At 36.9% G+C, this 24,686-nt stretch overlaps 2 protein-coding genes across 4 annotated transcripts in view; both read left to right on the top strand.

Annotated features, from left to right (window-relative positions):
• The window catches only part of thw (chitin-binding domain protein thawb), a 152,347-nt gene that overhangs the window by 61,546 nt on the left and 66,115 nt on the right, over positions 1-24,686 (top strand). The gene's annotated exons all lie outside the window — the stretch shown is intronic.
• LOC141390459 (calaxin-like) lies at positions 22,757-23,879 on the top strand. The gene is made up of 3 exons (XM_073963411.1): positions 22,757-23,227; positions 23,381-23,488; positions 23,547-23,879. Exons 1-3 carry the CDS (start codon positions 22,865-22,867, stop codon positions 23,754-23,756), a joined length of 681 nt encoding a protein of 226 aa, XP_073819512.1. The 5' UTR covers positions 22,757-22,864; the 3' UTR covers positions 23,757-23,879.

Raw genomic sequence — 24,686 nt, forward strand, 5'->3', positions numbered from 1 at the left:
TCATCTATTCTATAGAAGACCTCTACAGAGGTCATCTATTCTATAGAAGACCTCTACAGAAGTCATTTATTCTATAAAAGACCTCTAAAGAGGTGACCTATTCTATAGAAGACCTGTACAGAGGTCATATATTCTATAGAAAACCCCTACAGAGATCATATATTCTATAGAAAACCTCTACAGAGTTCATCTATTCTATAGAAGACCTCTACGGAGGTCATATATTCTGTAGAAGACCTTTGCATAAGTAGTCTTTTCTATAGAAGAGTTTGTAAATCATATGATCCATCCAATCGATTTCGAAAATACTAAAATAAGCCCCATTTTTTCGCCTGATGGAAAAATTTCTTTAGTCCTTTTGTCATGTCTTCGCCAATACACGACAATTTTTAATTATATTTCATTTCCATTCCAACACCTGATAGCTCATACTGTTCTACTCCAATTAAGCTCAGCTTATAACCTAAACAAAAGAGATGCCCTCCCCTTTTTACTTGACGAAATGTTACGGGATTGCTTGGTTGGCATTAAATACCCCCAGGGGTTTTTATGGTCGTCATATTGGGTCATACCAAAAACATTCTTTTATGTATGTAAATTTGTTAACAATTTGTTTTTGTTTTGTTATTATTTCTTTCGTTTAGATACCACTGGCTTAAATCTGCTGCCTACAAAATAATATTAGCATATTAGTTAAGCGTAACATTTACGAGTAGCCCGAAGATCATCGTCGATGTTAATGGGAATTTGTAGTTGAAGTGTTTTTCTTTTTTTTTAAACTAAAACATGGCTTAGCAAATAAAACGAAATAACAAAAAAAAAACAACATTGGCAACAGTTGAAGAAAATGTTCCACGAAAGAGTGTAACCCATAATTAGATGAACAGCAATAACAACGAATATGAATATGCAAATTTTTGACATATTCCCCAAGTTAGTTAGAAGAAGAGGATGAAGGCATGTAAAAACAAGAAATTATGGTGTCAAAATCTTGCGATATGTATATAGAAGTTAAACAGCTATTTAAATGATGTGTTTGGTTTTTGCCTTTTAAAAATAATCGTAAACTTATTTGAAAATTTCAGTTTCTAAATATCAACTTCAAGAGTGTTAGTAATGAATTATAAACTCATACAATAAATGTACCGCTATTTTGCTAATAAATTCTCAACGCAGTTGTCCAGACAATAGCATAAAGGTTTGTTTTCGAAGAACCCGCAATACTTGTTATTCCCAAAATATTTTTCTTTGAAACTGGATTAAATTGTTCGTTGCTATGAATTGCATTTCAAAACTTCCAGTAAATAGAAATTTGTGAAACAAACTTATTAAATAAGTTAAACATAAACAGGTTTAAAGTTCACTTCATATCTACCCTATGATATCGTACCATGGGTGCTGTACCAAAATAAAACTAGCATTCAATTCCAAAATGTGGTTAAACAACTAATAAAGATTAAGTCGGCTTTGCCGAAAGCTAAATATCCTCAGCCCACCGACGTATTCACGGGGGAGGCCTAATCCCAATGTCATCCCTATCCATAGATATTATGCCAACCAGCCATTTTAGTGCTTAACGTAGGATTTTCTTAGAGCTTTTGGCTCTTTATGTCAGGAAGCAATGTGACTGGCCCACGAAAAATCATTATATTGCTGTAAATAGGATCACAAGGAATACCTTCGTTAAAAAATTCAAAACTATCCTCGAACAGTCATTAAACTGCAATTTATTAAAAATTGTGAACTTTCAAAGGCATCCGAACATGTTGTCCGATGTAAGCAAATTTGAAAATTGATGTACCACTGAAATAACTGTTTGGCCCTGTGGGATATTCAATTCGATTATTGTCTTCAGCGTTCCTTTTAGTTGGTGCCGATAGATGTTGCAACTTTCGCAGCATTATCTCAGGAATAAGTCACTTACACCCGAACAACCTATTGCAAAAAAATTCAAAATTATCTGCTGTTTTGCGATTTTTTTTTTTGTATATTGTGTGTAAGGTACCCGAAGGAGTGGAACGATATCTTTATAAATAAAAATCAAATGTCGTTGGTTGGTAATGGCGTCAGTTGAGAGCGGCTGGGCCGATTTGAATAATTCCTTTTGTGAAATATTCGTCAGAACCCGCTTCTTATGCAACGAAAATTTGACCACACCCACTTTTTTCAATTTAAAATTTTTAACTTTCCTACTGAACCGATTTTTTGAAATTTTCAGGGAATGTACAGGGATGGCCCCCGGTAAAAATGGGCACAAAAAGACCACGAAAACGCGACAAAATCGATTAGTTGTTAATGAGGGCCGTACCTAAAATTTTCTGAGCGACATTTTTGCAAAACATTTTGAAGCTGAAAATCGTCATCTTGTCATACTTTCATAGCGGCTCTTAAAATCAAGGACGAAAAGGACATTGAAGGAAGCGCGTCAGAAGGTCGAAGTGCTCTACGAAAATAATCCTCATTCGATTTGACTGAAGACATGTCATCTCAAAAATAAGCTAAACCAACAGTGAACAAAGATATAACGCTAATTCCTGATGGTTTACAGGGTCTCTAGCAAAAACTTCATCACGCCATAACGCGGAAGTTCGAGTCACGGCGGATCTTTCCTTCGGGGTTCTTAATATACTCACCAAGGCCTTTCTTCTCCAAGAGGAATTTTCCCTGACCCAGACTTTCACCTCCATTTTGTTGCACAGTGTAATCATATCGCTTTCGGGTGCCACCGTGGTGCAATGGTATGCACACCCGTCTTGCACACTGAAGGTCGTGGGTTCGATTCCCCGGCTAGACAACATCAAAAAATTTCAACGGTGGCAAAATACCCCTCAGTAATGTTGGCTACATTTCCTGAGTATTTCAGCCATGTAAAACTTCTGTACAAGTGGTGTCTTAGGACACGCCGCTCGGACTCGGCGATAAACTGTGGGTCCCATATCATTGAGCTAATACGAATTGGGGTGCACTCATTGATATGAGAGAAGTCTCCCTTGTCCCGTATAGGAAAATTGGGAGGTAACGTTCTATGTGGGCTATATGAAGGCCTGAAGTTAAACCGACAAATTTTAGGTGGGAACCAAATTTCAGCCATTTCGGCGGGATATTGAGGCTTTACTTACTTACTGCATTAGTTGGCCCATTACAGAACATTTGTTCCATAGACCGAACTAAGAAAAGATCTCCAATTCTCTCTATTTGTTGCTTCGCACTCTGGAATACCGCGCCTTTTCATCTCATCATCCACTTGTTTGCGCCATCTATTCCTTGGCCTGCCAACTCTGCGTGCGCCGCCAAGCGGTCCGTATTAAAACGCCTTTTTAGAGGGTTCATCATCGCTCATTCTTATTATATGGCCTAGCCAACGCAATCGCTGCATCTCCATACGTTTAACAATATTGATGTCGTTGTATAGCAGGTACAGCTCGTGGTTCATGTGACGTCGATATTCACCGTCAACGCAGATTGGTCCGTAGATCTTTCGAAGAATTTTTCTCTCAAACACACCAAGCACTGCCTTATCTGCTTGCATAAGTACCCAGGCTTCGGAACCATACATCAGCACGGGTAGTATCAGTGTTTTGTAGCGCGTTATTTTTGTTTGACGAGATGTGGCTTTCTTTTTAAACTGCTTACTTAAACCAAAGTAGCATCTGTTGGTCATTATAATTCTTCTTTTTGTTTCACAAATGATGTCGTTTGTTGTGTTTACGGAGGTGCCGAGGTAGACGAAGTCTTTTAATACCTCAATATTATAGAAACCAACTTCCACAGTTGGTCCGAGCTCAATGGACGCATTGCGCGTCGACACCATCAACTTGGTCTTCTCACCGTTTACCGCCAGACCCACTTTAGCAGATTCTCCTTCGACCTTCATAAAGGTATCAGTTACTTCTTTTACTGATCGGCCCATGATGTCCATATCACCAGCATAAGCAAGTAACATGTGACTATTGGTGTAGATTGTGCCACTTCTTTTGACGTTTGCCTCTCGTATACCCTTTTCCAGCAGGATGTTGAAGAGATGACACGAAAGGCTGTCTCCTTGTCTGAAACCTCTTTTGGTACCAAACTCTTCGGAGAGGTTCTTTCCTATTTTAACTGAGGACCTCGTGTCAGTTAAAGTCATTTTACAAAGCCGGATGAGCTTTGCGGGGATACCAAATTGAGACATGGCTTGGAATACCTTTGAACGCAGCGGGCTGTCGAAGGTTGCTTTATAAACGACAAAAAGGTGGTAGGTGTCGATCTGCATCTCTTGGGTCTTCTCCAGGATTTGCCGCAGGGTAAATATCTGGTCAATGGTGGACTTGCCAGGTCTAAAGCCGCATTGGTATGGTCCAATTATCTCGTTGACCATAGGCTTTAGTCGTTCGCACAATATCCCTGACACGATCTTGTAGGCAATAGGGAGTAGACTTATGCCCCTATAGTTAGAGCATACAGTCTTATCTCCCTTCTTGTGGACGGGGCACAGGATACTCAGGTTCCTATGGTCGGGTACTCGTTCTTCCTGCCAGATGGTGCTAACTAGCTGATGAATACACCTTATCAGCGTGTCGCCTCCGGTTTTGAACAGCTCGGCTTGTAAGCCATCGGTTCCTGCTGCCTTATTATTCTTCAGCCGATTTTTTGCTGTCTTTACCTCATCTTGGCTGGGCGGTATACATTCAATACCATCTTTTGGGATTGGGACTGTGGTATCTTCGTCGTCTTCGCTGCTATTGGATACCCACAGTTTTGAAAAATGTTCAACGGTCCTGACCGGTTTTAACATGGCAAAGCCCAGGATTTATCTTGGCCCCTCTTTCATCTCAAGTGGACACTGACCTCCCCGTGTTGTCACCTGGCGAACTGCCTTTAACACCCGTTAAAGGTAGTGAGCAAACATGTCCCGCTCGTTTACCCATAAGAACGTTAAAAACTTGGGTTTGGGCGTCGGGTTAGTAACCCTCCCCTAGAAAAAACAGCCTACTATGAAAAAACGAAAGAAAAGAAAAATAAACCCCTCTAAAGTTGAAACAGGCTACATATTTTACTGAATTCCAGGGGGTTGCGGTACCTCTCCAATGTGATATTTTTAAAAAATGCAATATTTGCAAATATTACGAATGTATCGGTTTACAAATTTACGACTTTATCTACAATCCAAGTACTTCTTTGGGGCATAAAAACCCGACCACTCCTGTTTTTTTTAATGTTATATCCCCAATACTACTGCACCAATTTCTATGAAATTTGCAGCAATAGCTCAAGGTTTGTCGTTGTTATGAATATGAACTGAACCTAACTTCTTGCAATTTTCAGAAAATGTTCAGGAATGTCCCGTTATCCAAAACACCCTTTATTTATAGAGGAATTTCCGGGGCTTATTGTTTTATAATCGCTTCTATATTTGCTAAACTTATGAGTACATCGGCTTGCAAATTAATTTTCGAGACTACGGTGGTTGCGCCTCCGACCAAGAAAAACAATATATTTACAAATTTCCTTAAATGGTGAGGTTCAGTGGTCTCAATGAGCGGGAGAATTCGACTTAACTATTTTTTTAGCTTTTATAATTAGATCGCTTTAGGATAAAGACAGGAGACATTGACGATAATAAATCCTAAACAGCATCAATGGGCGAAAAAATTCGACAAAGTTCGTATGAGAATAGAAAGGTTACAGCGAAAATATGTAGATACATTTAAAATCCTCATCGGTTTGACAAAAGACCGAAGAAGTGAGGTAGAAAATACCAAATTTTGAATTGTCAAGCAAAAAGTCCATAAAAGTTGTCATTAAATCTCATTACGACGGGCCAGCAACGCGGACCGGGGTCTGCTAATAGTTCATATTTATACCTGAGTATGTCTGAAACGGATTTCGGCCAAACATACTTGGGGTCTAAAACCATAATTTCGATGAGGCACATTTTTTATTGTACAAAAGTGTATATAGCCTCATTAGCCCAAAGACTGAAGGTATAAAAAATTACCACTTCGGCAAGAGCTGTCGCATGACCTTCTATAATTGTATATGTCACATCCCTTTTCATCCATTTAATACTTCTTTCTGGAATTTAATACACCCCAAAGGGTACTAGGGAGCCTTCTCTTATATAATGAGTGCACCACGATTCTTATTAGCTCGTTGATATGGGACCTACTTTTTATCGCCGAGTCCGAATGGTGTGTCTTAAGACACCAATTGTAGAGAAGATAAACATGGCTAAAATACTCCGGAAATATCGTAAACTATACACTGAAAGGTATTTTGCCATTTTATGTTGCCTGGCATTCAGTGTGAAAAGCAGGAGTACATACCATTGCACCACAGAGGTACAGCTGAAATTGAAAGCAGACAAGAAATGCAAAAGGCGGGCGGGTGGACCCTGTGACAGATATACTTAATATATCCTGTAGTTTTTTAGGGCTTCTCACTACATGACACTGGTATGCTGTCTATGCTACCTGGCCTTGAAGTAAAATCTCCCTAGACGATATGGCAATATAGACAGGCGTATGAAAGATAGAGGATGGCCACGTTGTGGATTTCTTCTCGAAAAATACACCCCTTAAAAACATTTACGAATAGTTTTAGAGCGTCTTTAAAGTGAAGACTCTAGCTGTCAGGAATCCAGTTTACTAGGTTAGAGGACTTCGAAATAGCTTTACAGACTCATAACTAAAAATGTTGACTTTTAAAGTCGTTAAGTCGGGGCCAATAAATTCGTGAGTGATCCAGGATTGAAAAATCGTTCTAAAAGAACAATTGGAACTTTGTTGGGTTCTCGGGCATAGCAACATAACTAGAAATTAACTCGATCAGGGAATAAATCGTTCAATCTGTCAAACTCCAATATCCAACTACAAGCTTAAATCGACTTAAGTACCTCTCTATAAAAGACAACTGAAAGGTGTTCTACCTTAAGACGCCTATTACAAAATACCGAAGGACTTCTGCTATTGAAGAAAGTAAAAAGTCTTCTGTCCGAAGAAGACCTTAGAAAGGCCTTCTTGTTATAGAATATCGGTGAATGTTTTCCCTCTATAGAAGACCTGTCAAAGGACTTCGGTCACTAGAAAATATAGCGAACGTCTTCTGTCTATGGAAGACCTTCCAAAGGTCTTATTCATATAGAAGACCGCTGAAATGTCTCTCTATAGAAAAACTCTTAAATGTTTTCTGTATGGAGAAATCCTATCAAAAGTATTTTGTTTATAAAAGGCTTCCCAAACGACTTCTGTCCTTAAGAATACTTTAAAAAGAAACTTTTGTCTATATAACACAGGGCTTCTGTCTAAGAAAGACTTCAAAAAGGTCTTAGGACTATAGAAGACCTCTGAAATGCCGGTCTATAGGTGATCTATGAAATACCTTCGTTAAAGTTATTCTGTCTATAGAAGACCTGTCGAAGCACTTATGTCCATAGATCTATCAAAGGTAATTTGAAGTCTCCGGTCCAAAGAATACTCTTATATGTAACACATATTAAAGGTCTTCTGTCGACAGTGTACCTTTAAAAGGTCTTCCGTCTGTTTTTAAAGTCTTGGGTCTTCTGTTGAGATTTTTTCCCCTAAAGGTTTTCTGTCAATAGAATACCCTTCAAAAGACTTCTGCAAGAAAGACTTAGCACAGGATTTCTGCTTTAAAAAGATCTCCCTAATCGGTCTGGCCCTTCTACGATATTCGTGTCTTATCATTCGGCTAAAGTATCATCTAAGTGGCCTTACCGAGTTTTAGGTACTCCTTTTAGACGATTGAAGGTATCCTTCTAAAATAATGGATGGTCTTATATTAACATATCTTCAAATATAAGACCAACACACGTCCTTACAGAAGACCAGCAGTTTTTTTATCAGAACATAATTTGGAAAGCTCGGTGAATAAGTATCATTGATGATAAGACAGCGGAATTTTATGCAACCCCTATATTTGGTCCGATTCATGTCAAATTTTGGGACATGGCATATTTTTGGCTTCTGATTAAATTGTAATCGAAACATATGACATATGCAAAATGCATAAATTTTGCATATGCAAAAAATAATATGTGCATATGCAAACTTTATGCATTTTACATATTTTCTAATAGGTGCAAAAATATTTGTGTGTAAAATTTTGCTGTTTAAAATTCTCTTTAGACAAGTCAATAAAATAGAAAAATGTGTAACCACAGCCACAACCTTCAAAATACCGAAAGTCGGGAGATATCGTTCTATGGGGGCTATATGGAGGCCTGAACCTAAACCGACAAACTTTTGGTGGGAAGTTTTTTACCCCCAAAAAATACCAAAAATCCGGAGGTACCGTTCTATGGGGGCTATCTGAAGACGTGGACCTATACCGACAAATTTCAGGTGGGAAGTTTTATACCCCCAAGGAAGACTTAATACCACATTTCAGCCATTTCGGAGGGATATTGAGGCTACAAACTGCAAACTACCAGAAATCCGGAGGTACCGTTCTATGGGGGCTATATGAAGACGTGGACCTATACCGACAAATTTCAGGTGGGAAGTTTTATACCCCCAAGGAAGACTTAATACCACATACAGCCATTTCGGTGGGATATTTAGGTCACAATCTTCAAAATACCGAAAATCGGGAGGTACCGTGCTATGGAGGCTATATGAAGACGTGGACCTATACCGACATATTTCAGATCGAAAGTTTTATACCCCCAAAGAAGACTAAGTACCAAATTTCATTAATTTCGGTGGAATATTGAGGCCACAAACTTCAAAATATCGAAAATCGGGAGGTATCGTTCTATGGGAGCTATATGAAGGCTTGGACCTATACCGACAAATTTAAGGTGGGAAATTGTTTACCCCCAAGGAAGACTTAATACCAAATTTCAGCCATTTCGGAGGGATATTGAGTCACAACCTTCAAAATACCGAAAATCGGAGGTACCGTTCTATGGGGCTATATGAACACGTGGACCTATACCGACAAATTTCAGGCCGAAAGTTTAATACCCCCAAAGAAGACTAAATACCAAATTTCAGTCATTTCGCCCGGATATTGAGGCCACAACCTTCAAAATATCGGAAATCGGGAGGTACCGTTCTATGGGGGCTATAGGAACACGTGGACCTATACCGACAAATTTCAGGTGGGAAATTGTTTACCCCCAAGGAAGACTTAATACCAAATTTCAGCCATTTCGGAGGAATATTGAGGCTACAAACTTCAAAATACCAGAAATCCGGAGGTACCGTTCTATGGGGGCTATATGAAGACGTGGACCTATACCGACAAATTTCAGGTGGGAAGTTTTATACCCCCAAGGAAGACTTTATACCACATTTCAGCCATTTCGGAGGGATATAGAGGCTACAACCTTCAACATACCAGAAATCCTGAGGTATTGTTCTATAGGTCTATATGAAGAATTTCGGGTGAAAAGTTGTATACTCTCAAAGGAAGACTTAACACCAAATTTCAGCCATTTCGGAGGGATATTGAGGCCGTAACCTTCAAAATAACGAACATCGGGAGGTACCGTTCTATGGAAGCTATATGAAGGCCTGGACCTATACCGACAAATTTCAGGTCGAAAGTTTTATACCCCCAACAAAAACGTAATACGAAATTTCAGCCATTTTGGGGGGATATCGAGGCCACAACCTTCAAAATACCGAACATCGAGAGGTACCGTTCTATGGGGTTTATATGAAGGCATGGACCAATACCGACAAATTTCTGGTGGAATGTTTTATACCCCCAATGAAGACTTAATACAAAATGTCGATCATTTCTGTGGGATATTGGGGGCACAACCTTCAAAATATCGCAAAAATCGGGAGGTACCGTTTTATGGGAGCTATATGAAGACATATACCAATACCGACAAATTTCAGGTGTAAAGTTTCATACCCCAAACGAAGACTTAATATCAAATTTCAGCCATTTTGGTAGGATATTTAGGCCACAAACCCTTGCATATAGTTTTGCATATGCTCATTTTATGGAAATATGTAAAAATATTTAAAAATATGCAAGATATGCAAAATATGCAAAAAAAAAATTCTGGGCCTAATTCGTTTTATTTTGTGATAAAACGAGTTTCTGCCGAATCAGATTTTCTCTACGACCATCCTAACCATATATCTATTGACGATTCATTGCTCCCATACCTTAAGTATGGTATCCATTGCTTTTAAAAGTCTATCCAGTGTCATCCCAATGAAAAACCGTCCCTAGAATCTTTTTATGTTCTAGAAAGTTGTTTATTGATATCTTAGGTACATTTTTGTAGTTGATTGTATCCTTAATTTTTGGGCGGTTCGGCATCTGTGGACCAGAATAGGAGAAAAAAGTATAAAAATCGAATATTTTCAAAAATGTTTGGTTATTTTCACATTTAAGAACCGTTCATTGACATTTCGTATGTTCCAGAAGGTTGTTTGCTGATGTCTTTGCCACATTATTGTGGTTGATTGTTTTCTTGAATTTTGAGCGGTTTTGTATCGATGGAGAGGAAACCGAGAAGAAAGGATAAAAATCGCATTTGTTTTGCTATTTTGACCATTAAGAACCGTTTCTACGGAGTTCGTATGTTCTAGAAAATTGTTTATTGAAATCTAAGGAACATTTTTTTAGGTGGTTGTTTGATTCAATTTTGATCGGTTTGATATCTACAGATTAAATTCCGAAAAAAATTATAATGGAAATTTGACCTTGACGATTTTGACCTTAAAGATGAGGTTGAATGGATTTTATGTGTTCGTGATTATTATTTTTTAGGACGAGAGCTACAACTTTACTTCCACGAGCAAATCCAAATTCTTAGCGGTTTAGAAGATATGTGCCTGACAAAATGATTCCTTTTGACATCAAGGTCTCAGGTCTTTGGGGGCCCATAACCCCGAAAGTTGAAGTGATTGGAAAAAAACGACGGCACATGTGTCTTCTTATTTTTGGTCTTCTATCACGCTGCGTTGTCAAAATATGGTTAATCATTTTCGTGTCGCATAGTGTAATGCATTGAAATATATCCTCACTTGCTCAGTAAGCGCACACTGCCAGTCGCTGGAGCAAATATTTGCCTAATGTGATCTTACCTTTAGAGTTCTTAGTGCTGTTGGCGTTACCTGTTATGGTATTTAGAGTCCAAATCATCATATTTCCCTGAAGTTTGGTCCCTTGCGTTTTTCTCATCCTGTATTTGTCCGCGGACTGTATTCTCGTAGCCAATGATAGAATATATTTCATATATTATTTCATGACCCAGATGACTACTGCAGAACACATTGAACAATAATTAAAAATTTAAAATTTTAACAACCCGCAATATAAATGACAACCTCATATGACACACCCGCAAATTACTTAATCATAATTAACGTTGTTATTTTCCTTTGCCACATATCAACAGTTATAATAATTTTTTCTACACCCCAAAAAAAAGTTATTAACTCATATTAGCCGGCATTTAAATTAGCCAAACAAACAAAAAAAAATGATGTCTAGACTTCACAATCAAAAACTGTAAAAATAACAACAAAATAAAAAAAAACAAATAATTCACCTTTTAAATGTTGTCAATGTTATGACATTCATCATCCAAAGTAACCTTAGACGTCATTATGAACAACAGAACAGAAACGTCATCATCCAGCGGCAGCAGCAGCATCATCATCTTCCACATCATTTTTATTAACATCTCTTCCATAGACAAAATGAGAATATCAACAGCTGCTGCTGATTCTTCTTCTTCGTTGTCGTCTTTTTCTTTGGGTGCTAAAACCATCATCAACATCATCATTAATTATTGCTGTTATTGTTGCTGTTTGTTTTTTGTACATTAATATTATTGTTAATAATAGCAATTGTTGTTATTTTTATTGCCATTTGTTGTTGTTATTAATATTATTATTATTGTTGTTATTATTAAAAACCAAGAGACATTAGTAATCGTGACGTTTTTTTTTCAACTTTTTTGAATAAATGTGTCTGCAAGTTTACATGAGGTTGATGGTTTCAGTTTCTTATTCTTTTGGCTTTGCTGTTGAAATGCAAAGCGATTGTTGGGTCTGGTGTTGCCAAAAAATGGTTAAATGTCTTATAAAAAATGTTCAAATTGCGCAAAAAAATCGAAACATATTCTAAAGTAACAAAATTACAAACATACTCCAGTACTTCTCACTTGTTATAAAACTTTTACAATTAAAGTGGTCTTGTTTATATAGAAAACAACCAAAATGGTCTTCTTTATTTAGAAGACCTCTTAAAGAAAACATTTGATACATAGAAGACTGCCTAAAGGTGTCTTTTCTAATTATAAGTTCTCCAACAGATGCCTTCTTTGGATGTTTTCGCCAAAAAGGAGGCTTCTTATGGTAGAAAACTTTCTGAAGGGTTATTGTTTATGCAGAAGGTCTCTAAAAGATTTTTCTTTAAAAGCTCTCCCAATAGATCTTAAATATACTGCCGACAAAAACCAAAAATCAAATTTGCCGAAAGAAAAAAATATTTGAATTTATTATTATTTCGGTAAACGTTGGGTTCTCAGTTTCATAAAACTTTTTTCCTTCAACTGAACCGCTGAAATTGTGCAGATTTAGCAATTAAAAGTTGTAACATTGATCCACGTTTATTTCTATTTATTTTGTCCACATCTGTCATTACCAACAATATGACGAAGAAGAAGCGAAGTCATTAAATACCTTGTTCTGCCATGATATTGAAAATCAAAACCAAAAAAAAAAACGGCGACTTCTTTGGTCCATCAACTTTTAGAATTAAAATGTTAAGATATCAAGTTCGTTGCTTAAGTCTTTTGTTTTCAAGTCTTGCTGAAGAAGAAAAAACAGTTCTTAGTTGGTGCTCACCTGCAAAGATGACTACGAGTATGTCAGTCTGTGTGTGTGGTTTTTGTTCACTTACAAGGTAACGTGAAAAGAAAAATGTCAAAAAGTCGATTAGCCAAACAGTGATGGGTAGGTGATTACTGGATGAACAACGGTTTTTGATACCCTACAGTATTGTCAGACCTCCAAAAGGTCTTCCATAGAAAAAGGACCTTTCATAAATCTTCAGTAGATAAAGTACCTCTTAGACATCTTCCACAGATACATCTAAGTGGTATATATTCTCTTTAAGAACTTCTATAGTTAGAGGTACTTCAAGAGGTCTTCTATAGACAAAGGACGTCTCAGATTTCTTCTATTGCTAAAGGATCTCATAAGGGTCTTTTATAGATCGGGGACCTTAAAGAGCTCTTCTATAGACAAAGGACCTCAAAAAGGGTCTCTTATAGATAGGAAAACTCAAAGAAGACTCCAATAGCAGAGAACCTGAAAGAGATCTTCTATAGAAGTAGGACTTCCAAGAGGTCTTTTATAGACAGAGGATCGCACAGAAGTTTTTTTTTATAGAGGGAACAGAGGTCTTCTTTAGATAGCGGATCCCAAAGAGGTCTTCTATAGAAAGAAGACCTCAAATAGGTCAAAAAGGTCTTCTCTAGTTAGACGATCTAACAGAGGTATTCTCTAAAAATATGTCCTCCAATAGGTATTCTATAGAGAGAGAACTTAAAAGAGTCTTTCTATAGATAGAGGACCTCAGAAAGGTGTTTATAGTTAGAGGACCTAGAAAAAGTCTTCTATAGGCAGAGAAATAAAGAGGTCGTCTATCGAAAAAAGATCTCAAAAAGGTCTTCTATAGACAGAAGAGCTCAAAGGGGTCTTCTATAGGTAGACCTCAAACAGGTCTTCTATAGAAAAATAACCTCTAAGGGGTATTCTGTAGACAAAGGACCTTGAAGAGGTCTTTTATAGACAGGGGACGTCCAAGAGGTCTACTATTAACAGGAACCTCAAAGAGGTCTTCTATAGGCAGAGGACCTCAAAGTGGGACCTCAAAGTTCTTCTATAGACAGATAACCTCTATGAGGTCTTCTATATACAAAGGACAGTGAAGAGGTATTTTATAGACAGGGGATGTCCAAGAGGTATACAATTAAGAGGAACCTCAAAGAGGTCTTCTTAGACAGAGGACCTCAAAGTGGTCTTCTATAGGCAGAAGACCTTAAACAAATCTTCTATAGGCAGACAACCTCTAAGAGGTCTTCTATAGACAAAGGACCTTGAAGAGGTATTTCATAGACAGGGGACGTCCAAAAGGTGTACTATTAACAGGAACCTCAAAGAGGTCTTCTATAGACAGAGGACCTCAAAGTGGTCTTCTATAGGCAGAAGACCCAAAACAGGTCTTCTATAGACAAAGGACCTTAATAAGGTATTTCATAGACAGAGGACGTCCAAGAGGTATACTATTAACAGGAACCTCAAAGAGGTCTTCTATAGACAGAGGACCTCAAAGAGGTCTTCTATAGGCAGAAGAGCTCAAAGAGGTCTTCTATAGGCAGAAGATCTCAAACAGAGCTTCTACAGAGAGGTAACCTCTAAGAAGTCTTATATAGACAAAGGACCTTGAGGAGGTATTTTATAGACAGGGGACGTCCAAAAGGTCTACTATTAACAGGAACCTCAAAGAGGTCTTCTATAGACAGAGGACCTCAAAGTGGTCTTCTATAGGCAGAAGACCCAAAACAGGTATTCTATAGACAGATAACCTCTAAGAGGTCTTCTATAGACAAAGGACCTTTAAGAGGTCTTTCATAGACATGGAACGTCCAAGAGGTCTACCATTAACAGGAACCTCAAAGAGGTCTTCTATAGGCAGAATACCTCAAACAGGTCTTCTATAGGTATATGACCTCTAAAAGGTCTTCTATAGACAAAGGGCCTTGAAGAGGTCTTCTATAGACAAAGGGCCTTGAAGAGGTCTTTCATAGACATGGAACGTCCAAGAGGTCTACTATTAACAGGAACCTCAAAGAGGTCTTCTATAGACAGAGGACCTCAAAGAGGTCTTCTATAGATAGAAGAGCTCAAAGAGTATAGACAAAGGACCTTAAAGAGGTCTTTTATAGACAGGGGACGTCCAAGAGGCCTACTATTAACAGGAATTTCAAAGAGGTCTTCTATAGGCAGAAGACCTCAAACAGGTCTTCTATAGACAGATAACCTCTAAGAGGTCTTCTATAGACAAAGGACCTTGAAGAGGTCTTTTATGGACAGGGGACGTATTAGAGGTCTACTATTAACAGGAACCTCAAAGAGGTCTTCTATAGACAGAGGACCTCAAAGAGATCTTCTATAGGCAGAAGACCTCAAAGAGGTTTTCTATAGACAGAGAACCTCGATGAGGTTTTCTATAGACAGAGGACCTCAAAGAGATCTTCCATAGACAGAGGACCTCAACGAGGTCTTCTATAAACAGAGGATCGCAAGTAGGTCGTCTATACACAGAGGACCTGAAACAGGTCCTGTATAGACAGAGAACCTCGAAGAGGGCTTCAACAGGCAGAGGACCTCTATAGACAGAGAACCTCGAAGAGGTCTTCTATAGACAGACGGCCTCAAACAGATCCTCTATATATAGAGGACCTCAAAGAGGTCTTCCATAGATAGGGGATCTCAAAGAAGTCTTCTAGAGATAGAGTTTCCCAAAGAGGTCTTCTAAAGTCCGAAGACCCCTTATAGGTCCTCTATAGGCAGAAGACCTCAAAGAGGTCTTCTATAGATAGAGGACCTCAAATAAGTTTTTAATAGACAGAGGACTTTAAAGAGATCTTATATAGACAGATGACCACTGGACCTCAAAGTCCCCTACAAATAGAGCATCTCAAAGAGATCATCTATAGATAGAGGATTACTTAGAGGTCTTCCATAGAATGAAGATCTCCAAGTCGTCTTCTAAAAACAGAGGAACACCAAGAGGTCTACTGTAAATGAAAGACCTTAAAAAGGTCCCCTATAAATAGGGGACCTCAAATATATCTTCTATACAAAAAGGACCTATAAAAGGTCTCCTGTAGATAAACGAGGTTTTCTATAGATAGAGAATCTGAAAGAGGTCTTTTAGAGAACCCAAAGAGATCTTTTAGAGGACTTCAGACCTTTTTGAAGTTCTCTGCCTATTTCATGTCCTTTATCCACGAAAGATCTCTCGGAGAGTACATCAAATAAGTCTCCTATAGATAGGGGACCTCAAAGAAGTATTCTATTGATAGAGTACCTGTACGAGGTCTTTTATTGATAGCGAAAAATGTATTTTATAGAAAGAAAGGAAATGAAATCTTAGACATATTCTGTAAATAGAGGACCCCAAATAGGTCTTCTATAAAATGAGTACCTCAAAGAAGTCTTCTATAGATAAAGGTGCGGTATCGAGGTCTTCTGCTGTCATATGGTTCTTCTTTAAATATATGACCTTGCTAGAGGTATTCTATAGACAGATATTCCCCTAGAGTTTTTTTATAGAAAGATGATCTTTCATTGATTTTACAGATGACCTCTTAGATGTTTTCTCTAGACAGATAACCTCCTATAGGCCTCCTATAGATTAACTACCACCTAGAAGACTTTTATCGACTGGCAAATACCAAAAAAAAATTGCACTTTTTTAGAAATTTCGCTTCAGAAGGCTCGGATTTGACAATATTTTTCAATTCGGTTGTTATTAGAAGCCTATTTAGTATCCATTAACATCTCCTTTTCCCCATTGCTTTTAATACAATTTTGTGGTTAAATAATCACCGATCCCGTGATTAATCAAAATAACCTCAGAGCATCTGTCACACCAGCATATCACCACAATGCCGCGTGGTAAATTCAACATATTTGACGTAATTGTTTCGCTTTTTTTTCTTCTTCGTCTTCTTTTTTTGTTTGCCACAAAACTATGTCACGATGTTAATAGGCATTACATTGTTGCCGTCTATCTGCCTCAGTGTCTGTCTACACTGTCAGCTGTTGTTGTTGTTGTGCCACAGCTGTGGGGATGGCTGATGAATGCATTTTTGGCCTAAACTAGCATCTCAAAATAATTAATTTTCTTCACATTAAAGTGACTTTCTTTGTGATTAGAGTTAGGCAAGCGCTGGAGAAAAAAATGTTCACAAACAACAACAAGAAAAATTAAACCTTACAATGTGACAGACAGACGGACACACTTATTGTGTACCGTTATCAGATGATTACCACATTGCGGTTGCTAGTTGGTGGTGGGAATTTGTCGCTTTTTTGTTGTCTTTGAAGGTGTAGTAGGTGTAATAATCGTTAGTTGTAATAATGCTTAGTGAGCTGGTAACCGAGTAATTTAAACAGAATAAGTAATTGAAAACCTTAGAAGTATATGATGTTGTGGAACTGATATTCTACATTTAGAAAATTCAAAGCTTTCTGTACACTCTCTCCGAGTCCACTCTACGTATTATGTGTTGTCACCATCATCTTGGAAATTTTGGAGTATTCTGACAGATCCACTTCGGTCACTTCTTTTGGGGATCTGTAACATCTGGTGCACATAAGCGAGCAATACTTGCATAGCCTTCTCAGACATGATGTTGGAAATATCACACGTTCGAGAATTCCCTTCTAATATCCGCTTGGCACTGAAAGAAAGTTTTTCCTTTTTGTTGGTCGTCTATCTATTGATGCAATTTTGCGAAGACTATTTATAGAACACTAGAAGATTCTCCTCTATATATGTATATAATACGCACTCGGCCTATAAAAGACATATGGAGGTCATTTATCTACACATTTTTCTATTTATGGAAGAGCTCAAGAAAGTCATATATTTATAAAAGACTGGAATTCATTGAAACTTCTTGGAGAAACTCAACCTACAGAAGACCGCTAGGATGTCCTACATAAATTAGAAACATTCTCTCCTAAGTCCTCTCTCTCTCTCTCTGTAGAATAACTCTCAGAGCTTCACTATTTAGTGAAAAGATTTAGGACATCCTCAAAGTGTAAAATATTGGCTGAATTTCTCAATTTTTAGAGAAACTCAAGAGAGGAGGAGGCCTTCTATCTAAAATAGGAGGTCCTCATATTACTAGAGGAAGTCATCAACCTCAGATGATACACTCCTTGTAAGCGATTTTCACGTTTATTAATATTTTTTCTAACAGGTCATCCAGCCATAGAAGTTCTCCAGAACGTCCTCTATCTGTAGACGAAATCCATTATTCATAGAAGAGTTCTAAAAGATCCTCTATTTGTAGTAAAACACCAGGAAATCCTTTTGTTCATTGGAGTTTCTCAATGATTAATTCTCCGCACCTCTTTTGGTAACAGACCTTCAGGAAATCTCCTATCGGTAGAGTAAATCTATGAAATCATCCGTTTTTAAGTTCTTCATCTAAAGAAGAATTAGGAGATCAGTGCATAGTGGATTTAAAATAAATCCCCTATAATAAAAAAAAACTCCAGGTAATACTCCTTTTTTCGATGACCTCGTTTATTATAATACCTTAAATTTTTATAAAGCCCTCTATAGAAAAACTTAATGAAATACTACAACTCTCCTCTTCAAAAAACAGGATTTCTCCCATTAAAAAGGTCACCTATAGACAGAGGACCTCAAAGATGTCTTCTATAGGTTTTGTATAGACAGAGGGCCTCACAGAGGTCTTCTATATATAGAGGAACTCAAAGAAATATTCTATAGATAAAGGACAACAGAGACCCAAGAAATATTCTATAGATAGAGGATCTCAAAGAGGTTTTAAATAAATAATCTCCAGGAGGTCCGATTTTAATAGGTGAGCTCTTGTTTTGTATATAAATTTGTGACTCACTGAAGTAATCGTTAATACGATAAAATTTAGAGAAGACTATTAAGAGGTCTTCTATCCATAGGAGGAAAGGAGGAAAGCCTCCGTGAATAATAGAGCTGCAGACGCTCATCTTTTAATAAAAGAGGTCCAGGAGATCTATATATAGAAGAACTTCAAAAGATCCCCAAACTATAGATGACCTTCAGGGGCCCCTTTATATATTTATAGAAAATCACCCTGTCTAGAAAACCCCCATGAGGTCCTCAATAAATGTACCAAAAATTCGGATCCGTTAGTCAAAGTAATGTAAACAAAAATAACTACTTAAATTATTCCTTATGATTACGGTGGCACAGAGCTAGTGTGTCCGACTACAAATCAGAGTGTTGTGTGTTCAACGCTCACCGCCGGCCGGGTACTTTTCATTAAAAAAAAACCAATGAACACTTGGTGGCGCACATGTTAACATTGAAACAACGTGTGCGTTACCTAGTATGTAGTGTGTTCGGCTACAAAGCAGAAGTTCGTGTGTTCAAATCCAATAAAATAAAAATATGAAGTGTGTTAAAATTGAAAACAAATTTCACCTAAACTGTTCTAAAAATAAAAAAATATTTTTTTTTTATCATATAGCTTATTTTTCAACTTCCAATGGCCATAGAATAACTAGTTATCCTAGTGGTGATAGAATAAAAGGTAATTCAGTGCGACATGCCCTTCTTAAAATAATGGGTTAGTAGGGGATTTGTAAGTAGTTACGGCTGCCAAAAATCCCTTACAAAACCCATTATTTTGCTGGGTAAGACCTACGCACAGTGGTTCAAAACTCTGTAACTTTTAAACGGATAGACTTTTTTCATATTTTGCAACAAAATATGAGTGTTTTTGAGTTTTTCATAAGTTCTAAAATTTAAGAAAGGTGAAACCCGAATAAACAAGCCATAAAAAACAAAAAATTAAAAAAAATAAAAAAAATAAAAAATTTTAGCTTTTTTTTTAATCCACGCTCTATCAGAGCCTTAAAAATTATTCTTAAAAAATCAAAGCCTATAGCAGAGCTTTGAAAAGATATTATTAAAAAATCCACGCCTCTATCAGAGCCTTAAAAGTATTCTTAAAAAATCCACGCCTCTATCAGAGCCTTAAAAGTATTCTTAAAAAATCCACGCCTCTATCACGCCCTGAAAAAATATTCTTAAAAATTCCACGCCTTTATCAGAGCCTTGAAATAATATTCTTAAAAATCCACGCCTTTATCAGAGCCTTGAAAAACTATTCTTAAAAATTCCACGCCTTTATCAGAGCCTTGAAATAATATTCTTAAAAATCCACGCCTTTATCAGAGCCTTGAAAAACTATTCTTAAAAAATCCACGCTTCTATCAGAGTCTTGACAAAATATTCTTAAAAAATCCCCGCCTCTATCCGAGCCTTGAAAAAATATTCGTAAAAATCAACGCCTTCATCAGAGCCTTAAAAAAATATTCGTAAAAAATCAACGCCTTTATCAGAACCTTGAAAAATTATTCGTAAAAAATCAACGCCTTTACAGAGCTTTGAAAAAATATTCGTAAAAAATCCACGCCTCTACCAGAGTCTTGAAAAAATATTCGTAAAAAATCCACGCCTCTACCAGAGTCTTGCAAAAATATTCTTAAAAAATCCACGCTTCTATCAGAGTCTTCAAAAAATATTCTTAAAAAAAACCACGCTTCTATCAGTGCCTTGAAAATTATTCGTAAGAAATCCACGCCTTTATCAGAGCCTTGAAAAAATATCCTTCAAAAATCCACGCCTCTATAAGAGCCCTAAAAAAATATTCTTAAAAAATTAGATCCTTGAAAAATATTCTTAATGAATTAAAGCCTTGAAAAATATTGTTAAAAAATCCACGCCTCAATTAGAGGCTTGAAAAATATTGTTAAAAAATCCGCGCCTCAATTAGAGGCTTGAAAAATATTGTTAAAAAATCCACGCCTCAATTAGAGGCTTGAAAAATATTGTTAAAAAATCCGCGCCTCAATTAGAGGCTTGAAAAATATTGTTAAAAAATCCACGCCTCAATTAGAGCCTTGAAAAATATTGTTAAAAAATCCACGCCTCAATTAGAGCCATGAAAAATATTGTTAAGAAATCCACGCCTCAATTAGAGCCTTGAAAAATATTGTTAAAAAATCCACGCCTCATTAGAGCCTTGAAAAATATTGTTAAAAAATCCAAATTTTTACCCATGTAATTTCAAAATATTAAAAAAAAAATTGAACTGGACGGGTACAAAAGTATATATGGGCTGCAAGAGGACACTCCGAGTTGTACCACAAAAGTTCTAGTCCTCTAAACTTGTAATTTTACTATAATTTAGTACCTGAGGAAAAATAAAATAGTTCGCTTCGTGTAAACGCTACGATAATTTATTAAAACAACTCTTACAGGCAATAATCCTACCTACTTAACACAAAAACAATGAACACAATATATGTTATAGTTTCACGCCCATAACGCCCAATATTTTGATTTTTTCCTTAGTTTTTACATATATTTACAATCGAATCCCATATAGAAATTAACAATCGGTGACAATAAAAAATTGTGGTTTTGGCCAGGAAAATTGATTTCTGAACCACTGTGCTACAGTATATTCTCTTCCAAGAGAGGTCCGCCAGGACAATCTTTATTTCTTACAAGATCTTTAGAAGATCTGCAGGAGCTCCCCTATCTATTGATGAACTCAAGGAAATCTTTATGTTGAAGATCTCCAACAGATACATCTATAGAATACCTTATTTTTATAGAAAAACTTCAATAGATGCTCAATCCTTGGAAGATATCCAGGAGATTCTTAGTAATATAAGTCTTTAGAGCAGGTATCGGAACCACTACAAATATAAATGGCTTTCTATAGGCAACACATGACCTCCTGACGTTATCAATGGGCAACAGAACACCTTTCGAGGTATTATATAGGCAACAGAAGACCCCTTGAGATCTTCTATAGGCAACAGAAGACTTCCTGAGATCTTCTTTAGACAACATAAGAACTCTTGAATTATTCTATAGATACCATAAGACATCTTGAGATATGCTATAGAAACCGAAGACCTCTTTTGGTATTCAATAGGCAACAAAAGACCTCTTCAGGTATTCTATAGGCAACAGAAGACCTTTTTTGGAAATCTACAGACAACAGAAAACCTCTTGGGGTCTTCTACAGGCAACAAAAGACATCTTCAGTTCTTTTATAGGCAACATAATACATATCGGAGTCTTCTGTAGGCAATAGAAGAGCTATTGAGGTCTTCTATAAGCAAAAGAATACCCCTTGGAGTCTTCTGTAGGCAAAAGAAAACCTCTTGAGGTCTTCTATAGGCAACCGATGACACCTTGAGGTCTTCTATAAGAAAGAGACAACCTTCTGGTGTATTCATGGTAGAACAATATATGGTAACAGCAATATCCAGCTGACTGAACTGGGCTGTAACGTTAGTGTCAAATTCCATACGGCATTTAAAATATTTATTTCTTTTTTCGATGTACATTAGGAAGATGTATGTATATTTTTTTGAGAAAAAAAAATAATTCCGTTCTACATTTACTAACTCCACATTTATTTATTTTTGTTTCTTTCAGGTAAGTGTTGAGACCCCCCATATAGTTGACGAATAAAGTGGATCGCACTGCAAATAAAGATCCACTAATGAGTTAAGTAACTATAAATCTATTTTAAAACATTCAAATATTTAATAATAAACCTCGTATCTCTGTATCATATTTTGATGAGTTTTTATTAAAGATTCTATAAAATCTTACACATAAAGCGATAAAAAAAACCTTCCACACAATCCAGATTTTCATGGTTTCATCTAATCTGACGAACTGGCGGACACCATCTAATTCAAATGTGGCTGAGGCAGTCCTCTATTCTTTGATCCGAAATTACTTAGGCAAAAATTCCAGCTGCTTGTGTGTCTCCACCTTTTTTCTCCCAAAAGTACGAATAATGAATTTATTGGGCTGATCAGCGTATTTCTCGAAATCAAATCTTAAAAAAAAAATAAAACCCAGTAACCCCCTTTAAATTTTATAGAATTCCAAAAATTAAAATTTTACTTTTTAATTTTTGTCACCTGCCAAACAGTCTGTCCAACAGCCTTCAGCTTTTTTGCAAGAATCTTCAATTTTTTCCATATTTGGTAATTGTTGCTGTTGTTGTTGTTTGTGTGTCTGCTCCATTCTAACCATGCCTAAACTTGATGCCACATTGGATGATGTGCAAAATACCCGCTTCAACAACATCTATCGTGATCTAATCAAGCAAATGTCAAAGCAGACACAATTCACCGAAATGGAAGTTCAGAGCATTCTGATGGTCTATCACAAATTCGTCTTGGCCAATGGTCCGAAGGCCAAAGCGATGACCGTTAAACAATTCAATCATTTATTTTCGGTTCTATTCAAAGTTTATGATTTGCAAATAATCGAAAGGATTTTGTTGCTAATAACATCGGATTTGAAAAAGGAAGTTGATCCGGTGGCATGGGTGAAATTGTTTTCGGTGTTTATGTCCAACAAATTGGAGGAAAGGATGAAGTTTACTTTTCAGGTGAGAGAGGGAAAGCAAATTCCAAATTGCCTTAGGAAATTTTGCTTAGCAAAATTCTCAGTTTGTCAGTCAGATAGGGTCTTCCTCCCGCTCCATTAATCAACGAATTTAAGAAAACAAAATTATAAATGACAACTCCTCATGTTTTTTAAGATCTACAATGTGGGAAACACAGGCTCATTGAATCGTGAAATTGTCACCCTGGCTGTGGAGAAATTCTTCAATGGCGAAGATGAGGATGAAGTTAATGAGCTGAGATCGGTATTTCCTTAAACTTCTAATTCTCATAACTTAAAAACGTTTTTCAACCCCTCTTTAGGACATGGTTGAATTGTTGTTTAAAAAATTCGATGTTGACAAAGACGGTGTCATCTCCTACGATGACTATGCCACTGTGGTCACCGCTCAACCAATGCTTTTAGAATTTTTGGGTCAATGCTTTCCCAACGTCGATGGCATGACGGTAATTGGCTATTGTGCAAACATCATGTCCCAGATAACATTTCCCAAATCCGATATTGAAGAGTGATGCTGCTGTTGATTAATTGCTTTTTGATTAGAATTTGTCAATTTGTCGCTGCTTCAGTTGTTTGGCAATAATAGAATAAATTGGCAAATATCTTCCTTTGCAGCTGTGAAAAGAAACATCAAAGATGTTTTGTTGTTGTGAATTATTAATTGCAATTTATAATTGTTGTCAATGAACTGGTCGAATGAGATCAAGAGGTCACTGTGATTGATGGTTGGTACTTTTGAAACTAATTAACACAAAGTCTAGAAGAGAGTTGCGGCATAAGTTTCCAGGGTGAGTTTCACAGGGTTTAAATTAAGAATAATACAGAATACATATTTCTGGGTGCCACCTTGGAGCACAACTGCCATGCAAAATGAAATCCTGGCCTGGATGGCAAAAATACCCCTCAGCGTAATATTGGTAACATTACCTGAATATTTCAGTCTACATGACGACTTTATATGTAATGTCTTAAGATACTCCGTTCAGACTTGGCTATAAAAAGTAGGTCCCATATCAATCAAGAGTAATATGTATCCGGATGCACTATTTCATATGAGACAAGTATCTCTTGTCCCTACAGGGATGTTTGTGGGAACAATTGAGGCGCTCAGCGCCAAAACGGCCTAACCCACATGCCCAAAAAAAAATCAAACTGACTATAAAGATTTAACCTGAACCTTCTGAAATAAATACTAAAAAACTTCATATTGTATTATTTTAGCAGATAGTATAACCTAGTGTTATACAATGCAATATGGAGTTTTTTAGTATTTATTTTAAAATGTACCGGTTAGATCTTTATAGTTAGTTTTAATTTTTTTGGGCATGTGGGTTAGGCCGTTTTGGTACTGAGCTGCTCAACTATTATTATTCCTTTTTTCTTCTATGGGCCGAAGGGGTGTTAAAGAAAATTCCGTAGGCTGTTGCTGGCTAAAAAAATGG

Source organism: Musca autumnalis, unplaced genomic scaffold, assembly GCF_047663935.1.
Source record: "Musca autumnalis isolate F117 unplaced genomic scaffold, ASM4766393v1 scaffold_1, whole genome shotgun sequence".
Taxonomy (NCBI): domain Eukaryota; kingdom Metazoa; phylum Arthropoda; class Insecta; order Diptera; family Muscidae; genus Musca; species Musca autumnalis.

Coding starts and splice junctions, on each gene's coding strand:
- LOC141390459 (XM_073963411.1), top strand. CDS start 22,865: ATGCCTAAACTTGATGCCACATTGGATGATGTGCAAAATACCCGCTTC. Junction 23,228..23,380: donor GGATGAAGTTTACTTTTCAG/GTGAGAGAGGGA, acceptor ATGTTTTTTAAG/ATCTACAATGTGGGAAACAC. Junction 23,489..23,546: donor AAGTTAATGAGCTGAGATCG/GTATTTCCTTAA, acceptor ACCCCTCTTTAG/GACATGGTTGAATTGTTGTT.